Source organism: Apteryx mantelli, chromosome Z (genome assembly GCF_036417845.1).
Source record: "Apteryx mantelli isolate bAptMan1 chromosome Z, bAptMan1.hap1, whole genome shotgun sequence".
Lineage (NCBI taxonomy): Eukaryota > Metazoa > Chordata > Aves > Apterygiformes > Apterygidae > Apteryx > Apteryx mantelli.
The window spans coordinates 38,381,715-38,396,890 of NC_090020.1; the positions used below are offsets into that span (position 1 = coordinate 38,381,715).

The 15,176-nt window shown below is 38.6% G+C and overlaps 1 protein-coding gene across 1 annotated transcript in view; it reads left to right on the top strand.

Moving 5' to 3' along the window:
• FBN2 (fibrillin 2) overlaps positions 1 to 14,497 on the top strand; it is a 182,681-nt gene extending 168,184 nt beyond the window's left edge. The window contains exons 57-65 of the mRNA XM_067315389.1: positions 677 to 883; positions 1,682 to 1,807; positions 2,431 to 2,553; positions 2,708 to 2,824; positions 3,499 to 3,627; positions 5,388 to 5,507; positions 9,098 to 9,329; positions 10,019 to 10,190; positions 12,854 to 14,497. Of these exons, the coding sequence (XP_067171490.1) occupies positions 677 to 883; positions 1,682 to 1,807; positions 2,431 to 2,553; positions 2,708 to 2,824; positions 3,499 to 3,627; positions 5,388 to 5,507; positions 9,098 to 9,329; positions 10,019 to 10,190; positions 12,854 to 13,228 (1,601 nt within the window). The 3' untranslated portion in view covers positions 13,229 to 14,497. The remainder of the gene's footprint in view (positions 1 to 676; positions 884 to 1,681; positions 1,808 to 2,430; positions 2,554 to 2,707; positions 2,825 to 3,498; positions 3,628 to 5,387; positions 5,508 to 9,097; positions 9,330 to 10,018; positions 10,191 to 12,853) is intronic.
• Positions 14,498 to 15,176: the final 679 nt, after the last annotated feature.

Consider the following 15,176-nt stretch of genomic DNA (forward strand, 5'->3'; position numbering starts at 1 on the left):
CCTGTTTGAAGGAAACTTGTAGGACCTTAATGACTCTGAAGTTTCAGCCCTTTTTAATGTTCGGTGGGTATTAAACAAGAGGTTCAAAAGTTAAGGAAAATGGAATAAAAAAGGGTTAGATAACATTGTGACAATACAAATCTAATTTTTCTTTTTAATAACCAAACTGGGAGTGCCACTAGAAAGGCCCTGAATTGCGCAGAAACATAAGCACTAGGATTTTGTCATTTAAACCACACCAGTGTAATTATATTGCTGAACAGACATGCTATTTTGGCCAGTAAAACAAACAAACAAAAACCCCAACCCCACTGTAAGTAAATCTCTTAAATGCAAACCAAACACAGGCAGCTTAAGTGGGAGCTCAATTTGGCTTGCAGTCCATTTTACTATCAAGCAGGCTTGCCAGGGATAGCCCAGGGCACATCCTTCCTAGATGTAAAACTCCTTTCAGACTTAGGCAGCTACTGAACTTTTGAGGTGTCTGGAATAAACTCCGGAAAGACAACAAATTATCAGAAAACACAACAAATTTTTTGAAAGTCTAAGTCCAAATATACCTCACAGCCTGTTTGCTGCAATCTTCTAGTGCTTGCATGTATTGATACAGAGTTAGAATAATAGATCAGATGTTTAACTTCTACTCTTTCTTGACCTCTCCACTTCTCCCATGCAGATAATCGCCAAGGGTTTTGCTTTGCTGAAGTTTTACAGACAATGTGTCAGATGGCTTCAAGCAGCCGAAATCTTGTCACTAAATCCGAGTGCTGCTGTGATGGAGGCCGGGGCTGGGGTAACCAGTGCGAGCTCTGTCCACTTCCAGGAACTACCCAATATAAAAAATTCTGTCCACATGGACCAGGCTATACTACAGATGGAAGAGGTATTTGCAGGGATGAAAGGAGGTAGAAAAGGGGAAAAGAATACTCTCACTTATTTAAGAAAATGCAGTTTTCTCTTTGAAGCGCCTTTGAAGAATTTCCTGCAAAATGACAGAGTTTGATTTTTCAAATGTTGCTGAGTGACGAGGAATTAAAAACACCTTTAAACAGTAGCTACAACAGAAATATTCACAGCTGTGCAGAATTTTTAGGGCTGGGATCTAAAAGAGGAGATATCAACAAATAACCGAATGCTAGAAGCCATCCCAAAGCTTTTGCATGTTGAAAAGTTACACACATGGCAAAAGGCAAAATCAGTCGGTCTGACAGTCTTACTGAATGCTTTGCAGTTACTATTTCCATAGAAGGAGCAGAGGCTAACACATGTTTTTAATTGTGGTGACAGCTTTTTAAACATCATCTAATCAAGTTGTAAGAAAATTCACTTATACAGGTTTTGCATTTTGTGTTAGCAAAACTGGCACCTGATTACCCAGTAAAGTAGCAGAAAACTTTTGGTGCAGAAAATAATGAAAATTTGAAGGATGTTTGACTTCTGGTTCTGGCCCTTTTTCAGAAAGAGGTACAAGTTTCTGTCAGAATCATGAAAGTGAACTGGAAGAGGAGGATTTTTTTTTTTTTTCCCCCTCCCTTCCCAGTACCATTTCCATAGTATTAAACTTGCTTTTTCATTCACTTTCTTATTCAGAAGGAGAATTCAACTGCACTGTCACATTCAAAACCAACACCAACTTCTGCCTGTTTTTTGAAAAATGACATATTTAATATTTTCTGTACAGATATTGATGAATGCAAGGTCATGCCAAACTTATGTAGAAACGGACAGTGCATCAATACCATGGGCTCCTTTCGATGCTTTTGCAAAGTTGGATATACCACTGACATAAGTGGGACATCTTGTGTGGGTAAGTTTCATCATCTTAATCCTCGATTTTTTCTTGATTGGTATGTAATTGTGCTGTGCGGCCCTCAGTCAACCTCTCTAAACTCTTGTATCATAGCAATTTTTTTTGTCTCTTTCCCTTTCTTTCCCTTCTTCTGCTAATACACCTTTCTGCTTTTATATACAATTTTGCAAAATCCAGAAACAAGCTATACCAGCAATGTTCCTGCAGTAGAACAGGCACCGATATCATTATGACAGGAAAATACATTTCAGATATGTAACCATTTTGACCAACAAACTTCTTCATTGCTTCATGGGCTACATTTTGCCACTTTTCTGTGGGTTAACACAAATATACTATGGTATGCCTGAAAAGAAAGGCTTAGTCCTTAGAAAAATACACTAATATCACTGTCATTCTTTCTGATATATTACTGCTTCAATGAAGAGACTCAGTTTGCCACTTTAGTTGTACTACTTTATAGAGAAAGAAAGAGAGACCCGGGGGGGGGGGGGGGGGGGGGGGGGAAGTAGATGGGAGACTTTTCCTGCTAAAATCTTTCCTGAAAATAGTGCTGTTTAGGAGACTTCTTTTAAAGTACAGTATTAGTACAGTAAATACTTACTGCTTTCTCTCCTTAGATCTTGATGAATGTTCCCAGTCTCCTAAGCCATGCAATTTTATCTGCAAGAACTCGGAAGGGAGCTACCAGTGCTCGTGTCCCCGGGGCTACATCCTTCAAGAAGATGGGAAGACATGTAAAGGTAAAGAAAGTTATACATAGTAACTTTAATTTTGTTGTGCTTTGACTTAACAGGAGATAATTTCAAAGTGTGGTAATTTTTGCAAGTTAGACTAAATGCAATTAAGTCATTTTTTGTTGCCTTTTGGTAAGACAACAACATCTCTTACTTTCAGATCTTGATGAATGTCAAACCAAACAGCACAACTGCCAGTTTCTCTGTGTCAATACCCTTGGAGGCTTCACATGCAAATGTCCACCTGGTTTTACTCAACATCACACAGCTTGTATTGGTAAGAAAAACATGATATTTCTTGCATCGTTTTTTCTATAAGAAGGACATTCTTAATTCTCATCCCTTTCTTTTGCATTATATAAACAGCATTAATACAGAGCAATAATGTCAGCAGTCCAAAAAACTAATTTTGAAAAGCAGCAATTACAGCTAAAGAAAAATCAAAGTTTATCCATCATTTGTATTTTCTTGATTAGTAAACAATTGTATATAGTTAATGCATGTTGTTATATTCTAAGTATAACCATATGGAGACAAAGGGACAAATCTGATTTAAAATGTAGTTAAACAAAAACAGACTGCTGCTTCTTCTTTAATAGATACATATGTCTTTAGCTCTTGAGCATATATATAAGTCTTGCCAACTGAAACCATTTTAGTTCACCTAATGCAGAAGTGCAGCCTTTTCCCCCGTCAGGAATTACATACCTGGGTCTTTTGCACTCATAACTGAATTACAACTTGCACTTCCCATTTATTAAATACTCATAGCTCTGCATGAGTCATCAAGTCATCTAATGTCAATTATTCTGACATTTGAATAATTACATTTTCAAAATACACTTTTGCACCTCTCTGGTTTTCAACCTCTAAGCAAATGTTACATGAAATGTGCCTAATATCTTACCCCAAAGTCTACCAACTTTCTTTTCTATCCTCTGCATTTTTAAGATAACAATGAATGTGGTTCTCAGCCGGCACTTTGTGGATCAAAAGGAATTTGTCAAAACACTCCTGGAAGTTTTACCTGTGAATGTCAGAGGGGATTTTCTCTGGATTCTACTGGATTGAACTGTGAAGGTAACTAGCGAAGGTCAAATTCTTTTTCACCGTGCAAATCCCTACTTCTGTGTCTAGTGAATCCTATGATATCAAAGACAAATCACAGCAATAAAACAGAGTGGCAGACATGGTAAAAGTGAATAACCCCCCCCCCCCCCCCCAAAAAATATATATAGTAATGTACTTCAGAAATTTTAAGCATAAATGTATATCTATAAGAACGGACTGCACAAGTTGTCTTTCTTTAAATATGGATTAGTATAAATGCTTATCTAGCTGAAGTCTCAAACAACTGTTTCCAGAGTTGTTTCAACTTCACATAAGTTTATGCATGTAGAAGTCTAGCTGTTTTTTGTTCTTTTTCATTCTCACATAGTCTAACACTAAACAGACTCTCTCTACAATTTTTGTTTCAGCTAATTGTAAGCATTCACCTGAAGCACCTAAAAATAAAATTCTGAATTCCCTACTATAAATCTTCTACTATAGAGATACACATAGAGAAGGGCAGTTCAGTACAGTTAAGAATACAAATTATATTCTTATGCTTTGTCTCTCTTTACTGGCCAAAAAAGGGAGCCCAAATCAGAAAATCTCTATGCAAGAGTTCCAGCATCTTCAGTGGGTCTTGGATTTTGAACGAAGAAGAAATAAAAAGGCAGTATTAGGCCATCCGGCTGCTGAGATTTATAAATGCAGAGGTTTATTTGCACAAATCTATGGCATCTCAATGTCAACTACCTTGACAATCATTTAAAACAGAAGTTGATATTTGGAGCCTATTTCTAGGCTAACAGTGCAGAATAAACCCAGACAGGCTTTAGAAACAGTATAATCTGTCAGGTTACTTATTTCTCATAAAGCACATGCATCCTTCCTGTGTACTTCACCCAATACCTGTGGAAGAAAACACCAAATTACACATGCCAAGGCATTCACAAGACACATACGCAAGTAAAACATCGCAACTGCTCTGCTGTTATTGATGAAAGGACAGCTTCCAGTTTCTGGCAGTATGGTTTTCTGGACCTCAGGCTTTTAGACAGCCCAATTCCATAGAATTTGTTTCAAATTACAGACAGCCAGAGTCTAACTTGGAATTTGTGATGTCATGCATGACTTTTTATTTTCTACTAGCACTACATATTGTACCTGATGCATTAGGCTGCTTACAGTAGCTTGGTAGGTAGATATTTCTTATAGCAGATGCTGTTTCAGATGACTACCTTTTTTTTTTTTTTTTTAAACATTTGTGGGGTGGGTTTTTTTGGTAGCTTTCTCCTTCATTTACACATGCCTCAGAGACTTTTTAGATAGCTTTTTCTTTTTAATTGGCAAAGATGAACAAATGCACCACCTCCAGAGCTGGTATACGTTCCTCATATTCAAACACTGCTTAAGCGTTCCTGAAGACTTGAGACCTATTCCTACACAGTTTTTTTTGAAAACAGAGATCCAAAAACATTCAGATTCTAAATATTATATCAAAGCAACATCCTACATAGTTACTAGGAGTAGTGTTTCTTCTCCAAATCTGACTAAGGTAGTTAAGGTTCAAAAGCTCTAATTATATTACTGACAGAGATAAAAAACCACTGCATGTATTGAGTTTAAGGCTTTCCAAAAGACTAACCTGCATGATACACATCCATCTTAGAACAGTACTTCTCTGTCATAAATCCTGTTATTTAGATGATTATGATCAAAGTAGAGTAATATATTTGGCAACATGTATAATCATGTTTTCATTCATGTTCTATTCCTCTCCCAATGCAAAGATGTGGATGAATGTGATGGAAACCACAGGTGCCAGCACGGCTGTCAAAACATTCTGGGTGGATACAGATGCGGATGCCCACAAGGATATATTCAGCATTACCAGTGGAATCAATGTGTTGGTAAGGAAACAAAGCATTTAGAATACATTAAAACAGCAAAGGTGGCATAGTCATTCCAATGACAACTACCAACTGAGGACAAGACTGAGCAGGGGCAAAGCTTTTACAGGTGTTAGGACACAGAAATTTCCCTCCCCACCTCGCTCTCACTGCTACTCCCAACACCCATGAGTGACACGAGATAAGGCAACACCCTCGTCCTGTTAATACTGTGTGATAACATGTTTTTCCTAGTCAGCCCTACCTTCTGACTCCCTTCTCAGAAAAAGCCTCTTAGAAAGGTGAAAAGGTGTTCACTGAGTTTCTGAAAAGCATCAATACAAACACCTCTGTTGGAAAACACACACACAAAAGATCTCGCCTTCCTTCAGCATTCTCCCCCCTGCCACCATTAACATTTTTAGAATACTACAGAATAGCATCAATAGTGAACAGAGGGAAGGAAAAAATATCAACAGGAACATTAAGGATTTCTTACTTTCAAAATACAATCTTAAGGCCAATACTAGTTTTCTCTAAGCAGACTACAGGGAAGATATACCTACAAGAAAACTACTGAGTTGATTGATTTAACTCATTCATTTTATCATTTCTTTTCTGTGTTTCAAGAACTTAGTTACCAAATGGAATGTGGGAAATTAAAACAAACCCCCCCTACTAACAACTCCACCCTATACTGTTCACTAAGCACCATAGCAACATATTCACCTTTTCAAGTTTGTTTTTAGCAGTTCTTTCTTAGCATTGTCATCATCAGAGGATGGCTGGGGACACTGCCATAGATCCCTTACAGGATGTAGGGACAATCTTATATTATATATATAATCTTATATTATATATACAATCTTAATTTTATATTAAACAGGCAGTTTTTCCTGAAGTCCCAGCCATCACCACCACTCCTCACTTAATGCTGCCCTCCAACAAAGGAAGCAAAAGAACGGGAGGTGGGGAGCCACAAAACACCCAACTCTCACACTACTCCACAACAGCTAAAGTCTCTGAATATACTAGACAGTCCTTTAGTATAGAATACTAGATAGTCCTCAACAGAGCATGTCTTCCAATAACTGCAGGCAAGAATGCTAAAACATGCTCTAACGACACTGGTGAGGAAAACAGCTGTAGAGAAACATCCTTGCTGAGATAAGTGAAACATATGTGCCAATTACCAAATGTGCATGACCTTTTGAACAAGAAACTCATTTTTCACAATATAATCTGGACCCAAATCAGTCACACTGCAATTGACACAGAAGGAATGCCAGAACACGTACAAATGAGAAAGGAAGACATAAGGAAATGACTATGAATTAGCAGTAACACTTCAAAAAAGTAAATTTTCTATATCATCATGGTACAATACACAAAAAAAGCTTAGTATTAAGACTGAAACAAACATTTGCAGGTGATTATCATGTAACAGCTAAAGGCAAAGAGAAATATAAAAGGCTTTCATCAAAAGCTAAAGAAATGCAAGAATTCAAAGGAAAAACCCAAAAGTATGCTAGTCTGTCAGACTATGTTTGACAGAACATACAAGAAGAGAAAGAAGCTAAACAAACAAATATCAAAGCAAGAACAATAGTTCCAGCAAAACAGATAGCATCAGACATAAAATAAATATTATTTGGACTCACACTGGGATCTAGCATTAGATTAGGAATAATACAGTCCCTTCAGAGAAGAAACAGCACTAGTTCAGACATCTGGAGTCTTTACAGCAGGCTTGATGAATACTGTAATCATTTTGATGAAATCCCTTCTGAAACCGCAGACCAAGAAGTAACAGCACAGAGGAGCACTCATAGGGGAAAGCTGTAAGCGGTCTGCTACATCAAAGTCCTATGTAAGTTGCTGCATCCTTATGCATTATCTCCAATTTGTAAGTAGTACACAAACCCACTTCAAAATTAAAAACAGGAGGGTACTAAATAGCAGATTGATTACACTGAGCAAAGTTGCAACAAGCACCAGACAGGAATGCCTCCAGTCGCCCATGATCTTCATAATGGTAGGAGACTGACAATGGGAAAATAGCAAGTAGGAATTAGAGGAGATCATGATGGATCTCTCAAACTACAGGACAACCTGCTTTTGCCAGTGATACCTACCACCATCAGAAGCCTTCAGGCCAAAGCACAGATCTATAAAGTACAAAAAAAGAGGGAAAAAAAAACTTTCAGAACGCTCCCTCCCCAAATTCATAAAGTACATTATTCAACTGGCATTAGAAGAGGCTGAGTACTGCAAGTATCTGTAAGCATTCTTTAAGAAGAAAAAAAAAAGTCACTTTAAGTAAATTAAATCTTGCTTTTTCAATCAACTTCTGTATATTTTTGTAAGATTCTCTGCACTTAAAGGTTAGGAGAATTTGATACTTAACTGTCCAAACCCTCATAATCAGCTTTAGACAAATTGTTAACCTCAGAAAATACTTGAATACCATAGAAAGTGTGATGGCAACAAGACATCAGCACAGCTTCGAAGTAGCTGGGTAAGAATATTATAAAGGCAGGACAGACAGACACACACACACACAAATGGACTGAAAAAAATTGGGGAAGGCTTTAGACTGGAATCATCAAGGGCTGAAGGAAGATCAGAACAGTCATGTGGTAGTACAGAAATGAAATGCGAGTCCTCAGAATGCTGCAAAAAGCGGCAGAGGTAGCTGAAAAACATGGCTAAAATGAGAGAGAGAGAGAGAGAAAGAAAGAAAGAAAGAATGAAGAAACTACACTTCAAACAGAACAGAGGCATAACAGACTTCCATAATGCCCATTTCAGATTTAGTGGTAGCCTTGGCAGCTACTGTTTCCACACTAAACTGAGTAACCTTGCAGTTAATGCTGTAGAGTAATGTTCAGGAGCTGTGGTTTCTTTTCCTGGCCAGATGCCTGGAGGGAGTCGTCATGTCTGTATAAATACCTGTAAGATGAAGATAATGCTTCCTTTTTTTCCCCTCCTATCATTTGGGTTGACTATTTAGATCATCTTCCCCCCTCACAGGGCCTGTAATTTTCTACTGCAAGTATGTATTAACTTCTCCCCATCATGTTAAGTGCCCATAAACGCTGTCATGGTCAAAGTGCGACTGGGGTGCCAGCTTGTTTCTTCTCTGTGGATCTCATCTGGGAGTGTACCCTGCCAAGGAAAAGTGTATTGACAAGGAGCCCCAAGCAGTAGAACAAGAGACATGCCCTGGAGAAAGGGGAGGCATTGAGCATCTTCAAACACATCTTCAGCCCAGCTATGCATTTTCGGGACCTCTGGCAACGTACTTTCCCCTCCGGGGATATGGCTGTGAGGGTTGATGAGGTTAAAGATGAGGATGGCATGGAAATGAAAAGCTCGCCTCACCTAAATTCCTGTAAACTACACCCAGGGCTGGGAGGGGGACACAAGACATTAATATGTTAGGGTGGGTCATGTTTAGCACACACAGGCCAAACCCTATTCAAGACTTGCGCTAGAGCCGTAGAATTTACAGCTTACACTTACAGATTAAACTTGTACTTTGCAATGCTGTGCCTTTCTGATGTCTATCCAGATCAGAAAATACCAATATACTTTTGTTTGCTTACTAGATGAAAATGAATGTTCCAATCCTAATGCATGCGGCTCTGCCTCTTGCCACAACACACTTGGAAGTTACAAGTGTGCCTGCCCATCTGGATTTTCTTATGACCAATTCTCAAGTGCATGCCATGACGTGAATGAGTGTTCTTCCGCCAAGAACCCCTGCAATTATGGTTGTTCCAACACTGAAGGTGGTTATCTTTGTGGCTGTCCACCTGGCTATTACAGAGTTGGGCAAGGGTGAGTATTTCTTCTGTAGTCCTCAAAAGAGACACATTCAGAGGGCCACAAAAAGTATACGCAGTAGTCAGACTGAAGAGCAGAGGTGCCAACGGAGAGGCTACTAAGTCATCCTTTCCATTCCTTTTGTACACAACCTACATAAGCTGCATATTTATATCTGTAGTAGCAGAAACTTCAGTGTGCTCGTACAAGCAGCACAGCACCCTCATTCTACATCTAGCATACAAGCAAAATTAAGCAATTAGTTCTGCTCCCCTTCCAATATTAGCACAACAACTCCTCCACAGATCTGCTAGATGAGGACTGTTACTACATAAGGAAAGGTATAATCTTCACTCAGATAACTAAAAGTTTTAAACCATACTGATCAACCGACAAAGTTAAACAAATCAAGATTCTTCCAATATCTTTATTTCAAAAGTCAGGGAAAGCTGCTTTTGATGTTCCTTCACAGTATTTGTAAACTGAAAATCAGAAAAGCCCACAGGCTTTCAGCCTAACAGCCGTGTTTGGTTCAGCATGTCACACTACCGAGAACAAAATTCATTCACAGACCACCTTATGAGGGAAGGGAAACAGAGGGTAGACCTAACTTGTGGGACAGGTTACACACACTCGCTTTCCATCTAACAAGAGAGTTCATAAAACTGAAAGAACTGACTAAAACAGTTACTTTTAATCAACAGCCACTGTGTCTCAGGGATGGGATTTAACAAAGGCCAGTACCTGCTGCTGGATGGAGATGCTGATGAAGAGAATGCTTTGTCCCCTGAAGCATGTTACGAGTGCAAAATCAATGGCTACTCCAAAAAGGACAACAGGAACAAGAGAAGCATTAATGACACTGTACGTACTGGGGTAAAATAAACACTGTAATGTACTTGGAGGTGTACGTTCAGAGATCTCATACTCAACACTGTCGGAAAGTGGAGGGAGTTTTATTACAGGCCACATTCAATGGCCAGAGTATTTTTCTCCCCTGTCCTCCCTGATATTTTCACACTTAGGTCCTGTTGGCAGGAATGGCAAGACAATCAGAAAGACATAAACAGTTATGAACAACTGCGCTTTTTAAAGCTTGTAAAGAATACTTTGTAGTGTGAGATGTGGTCTAGTTCCTGGAAATATCTCAAATTCAGGAAAATAAGTAAGTTTCCTATAATTACAGAGGCCTAGGACACTGGTGATGTCTGCAATCTGTTCTGCTGTTGGCCTGTGATGCATCATATTTATGATACCTTAGCTCTCAAGTTTTATTTTCTAGGAGGTTGGAAGGCATCTGGTGGTCTGGGACAGCTAAATAGATCTTCTTGTAGCAGACTATTTTAGTCTTAACATCTGTTCCATGGTTACTCACAACTGAGGGGAACTGGAGTCCATGGTAACTGATATACTTAAGTCCTAAATTTGCAAGATTGCTGAAGGTATTTGAGAATCAGACTTCAGACTTGAACATTTCTTACTGCTTTTTGCAGGCTTATGAAAATAAGTAACGGGATACTCATGGAAAGCCAGCAATAATATTTATGCCTTTTAATAATTTTATTTTTAAAGTTAAAACGAGTATACCTGTGTACCTATTGTTGGCATTATCTGTATGATACGATGCTGTCTTGCAGCACTAGCCCAGGTCTTGAAAGCTGCAGTAACAGCACAATGACTTGGTTTATCCTTTGGAGTGGGGGGGAAGAAAGAGATTTTTTTCCTTTAGTTTTGCAAGAGGAGCTGTGCCTAAAGAACACAGCAAGAGAATTCTGTTTCTTACCAGATCCATTGACCAAGTTTCTTCAGGCAAACATGCAAACCCTCAGCTAAAATGGCAAGGTGCGCTGACCATAAAATTTACATTCAAGGAATGGGGAAAAAAGTTTCCTTTCTGAAAGGATAAGGACTTGCAACAATCCAGAGTTACCACCTCAGTACCCGCTACTATGCACGGCTGCTGCCAGCAAAGCCAGTTCGTGTCTTAGTAGAATTTCTAAAGAGGCCAGCAATCCTGTAATTTCTGCTCTAAAGGATGTAGTGTTGGCACTTAGAATCTAAATGTTTGATTTTCTCATACATATCCACAGTCCACACAAACATCCCTTTTCTTTCCCCTCTCCTCCTTTTACTGGACCTGTTCCACACCAAATTTAAGTATTATTTCACACATTTTACCAGGACATGGTAGTTACAGCCCTCACCTGAGCAGGGCAAAGGCTCAAATTCCACAGAATATTTTAACAGAAGCAGTTGGAGGGTGGGAGGGAGGAAAGAAGTACCAATCAGAAACTGTTACGTACTTTGAATTGTAGCATTAAGCTTTTCAGTTTCTAGTACTCTAGTGGCAGGACTACCTGAGCAGTTAAAAGAACAAACTGAGCAGTTAAAAGAACAAACAAAACAAAACCCAAAAAACAACAACAAGAAACCCCCACACAGTCATGTCCATAAAGCTACATGAAGGTGCAGTATTTAACATGCTTTGGTAGTTGCTCCCATCCACAGATTTTCCTTGCTTTTACCATGCATTTTTAATTATACTGCATAGCAGTACACATATGTACTCACATGTGACTGGAATTCCCTCAGAGAGAAATCCTTCCCCATCTTTACAGCTGCAAAAGGATCCTGATAAATAAGCTAGATACCCCACAGTGTCTGACTTCCTAAAGGGAGCCACAGTCTATGTTTTTTTCCTGTAGAAGCACTTGCAAAAGCTGTTCCTTGTTAGGGCTTTCATAGGAATGCACTCATTCTTGCCCCCAGCCCCCAAGTGTGTTCACAGCCAACACGTCAGGACAGATTCACACCTGCAGCATAACCATTCTGAAGATCTCATTAAATTAAAAAATAATAATAATAATAATAAAAGTGACACATTTCTGATCTGCCAGCAAAACAACTTTAGGAAATTTTTCTGCACTTCTTTCAGCGGTCAAAATAGGATGCAACTGGACGACATGACATACCAGCCATTTATATAGGAGGCAAAGAATACAGCAGTTCTCTCCTTACTTCAGATTCTTTTCCAATCACTGTACTCCCCATGACCAAATGCAGAGCCTAATTGTTTGCAGAAGCCATGATTCACAAAGACTGTTTTAGCAAAGTTTCAGGGAATTCCAATACAGCATTGTGGCGAGGGTCCTATTCTATAATATTCCACAGTGAAGCACATAGTGCAGTCAAGACTATAGAGAGGCACAACTAACCATATGCCTTTTCTTTACACAGACTTTTTGCAAGCATGAAGTTAAACAGAATCTGAGAAGAAACTGAAATCTGAGCCCCTCCATGGTCTCGATGCTGTAACTTTAATTATCCTGTTAAGCCTGTGTGAGAAACCTTTAAGATTTACAGGGTGTGTTATACGGAATCAAGCAGTTCTCCCAGCTGGAAAGGATTTATAACAGCTTCTTTCACAGCTAGACTTTGAGAAATGCAGAAACTGTTAATAATCATTTATTATTCCTCTCTCAATGCAAGTGAGTATGTGTCTCTCTCTTCCTCTAAACATGCTTTCTTCTTTACTTCAGATGGAGCAAATTAGCTTGGAAAGCCTAGACATGGATAGTCCTTTGAAGATGAGAGTCAACATCTCCGGGCTCGGTAACAAAGAGCACATCCTAGAACTCATGCCAGCCATAGAGCCCCTTACCAACCACGTGCGCTACATCATCTCACATGGCAATGAGGATGGCATCTTTCGAATCCATCAGAGGGAGGGACTCAGTTATTTGCACACAGCCAAGAAAAAGTCAGTGCCTGGAACTTACACACTGGAAATCACTAGCATTCCTCTATATAAGAAAAAGGAGCTAAAGAAACTGGAAGACAGCATTGAGGACAACCACCTCCTAAGAGAGCTCGGAGAAGCTCTCAGAATGAGGCTGTGGATAGAACTCTACTAGCCCTCTTCCAGCCTTAGCCCAGTTCTTCAGTCCCTTCTGTACACCTGTTTATCCATCTGAGCATGTCTACTCTCCAAAAGCTTTGAGAAAGTCACTGACTTTGGGGGGAGGGGAAGAGGGGAAGACCTCTTTCTTGCCATCCTGCCGAGACTGCAGAACCACCCTTGCAGGAGGGGTAACTTAGACTCCGCCATGGCCAAAAGTTTGATTACAATGGCGACCATGGTTACTGTATCTTTTATATAACCTCAATTTAAAAGTATATTAAAAAGCTAAAGTTCAAGGGGTCATCATATGGCACTAAATGGCACAAAAAATGTGAGCTATTTTTTCCTGTTAGCAGTCTGTAACACTTTGGGTATTTTGCTATAGTTCCTAATTAAAAAAATATAGATGTTTATTTATTTTTAATGCAGTAATATATGGAGAAAGTAACAAATTATGTAAACAGAAGGGAAACTTGGTTGTTTTTCTTTAGATTTATAAATTTGAGCTATAACATTTTAGAGGTGCTTTCTTAAGAAAAAAAAATTCCAGTAGATTTGAAAGATGTTTCCTTTCATATTTGTGCCAGTCATCCAAATAGCATACAAGTAATTTTAAAAGGTATCAGAACTGAAAGAGCACTGTAATTCATCCTCCAGATATTCTAAAGTGCTCTTGCAAAACTTTGAGTATTCAAAAAAAAAAAAGTCTTAAAGGACAAGAATTACAATATTAGTCTCTGCAAAGATCATATTTCACAGCAGGTCACTAGGATTGTATTCTGAATCAACCACATCAAATACTGGAAGCTCAGGCACAACCACTGTAGCAAAATACCTTGACTGCTTTTAATACCATTAGAATTGCAGAACCAAACTGTACTGTACTTCCTTCCAATAACCTCAAGGAACCACACATACCACCACAACACCTCATTCTCAAAAAAGGTGCTCTACACTTGCATTACTGTAGGCAGCTGAAGAAAACAAGTCTCTCTTTGAAGGGAACGCCTGATGTTTTATACTGTTTGGTGCTGGCTTGAATTCATGGTGCATTTACTAAAAATTGAGAGCTGTATCAGGACTGCCATAGGTGCAAACTAATTATGCAGTGAAAACAAAGAAAACGTGTATTTGAAATCCATTTGTTAGAAGTTTCATTAATACTGTAGTTATACACCGTACGCCTCATTTTATCATAGCTTATTTTGTAAGAAAGATGTTTGTACAATGAGTTGACATTTAGTTTACTTTAGTAATTTTTTTAAAAGATGTTGTACCATTATGTGTTAAGTGTATGTCTCAGTGGTGCTTTTCTGACAGCTGGTGCCTGTAACTAGTCATGTAACAGAATCTCAGATGTGAAAATAGCCAAAGCACATGCTGACTCCAGGTTTGTTTCAGTCACATATCAATGCTGACCAAAGATTAGTATCAAGTTATATTCAGTGGTTCTTATTTTATTTTATTTTATTTTGTTCAGTTTGGGTTTTTTTGAAAAAGAAACATTGTAAATTTTTAATCAAATGTTTGTAAGAAAAAATAGTTTTGTTTGTAGGTCAACAAAACTTTGTAGGTACAACAACACTTTTCTTGCAATAAAGCTTATTTTGGGGTAGTGGTAGTTTTTTTCTTTTTCTTTTTTTTTTTTAAATGTCCTTGTTCTTTACAGTAAAAATCAGCATCCAAATGTAGACATGGAGGGTTTCACTGACACAGAAAGAGGAGCTGTATAGCACAAACTTTTCTTCAGCCACTTACAAGTAAGGTTATTCAGCACTTACTGACCTACTTCCTCTATCAGTGCAGAACCAAAACACAGGCATTAAACTGTCCTTATGCAGTTAGATCTCTGCCTCAATTCCATCAAAAACCATCACACATTAGGTTCAAGTACACTGACCTTACAAAAAGCTTTTGCTTATCCACATAATGAAAGCAGTAGCACCATCACAATTGAAGTT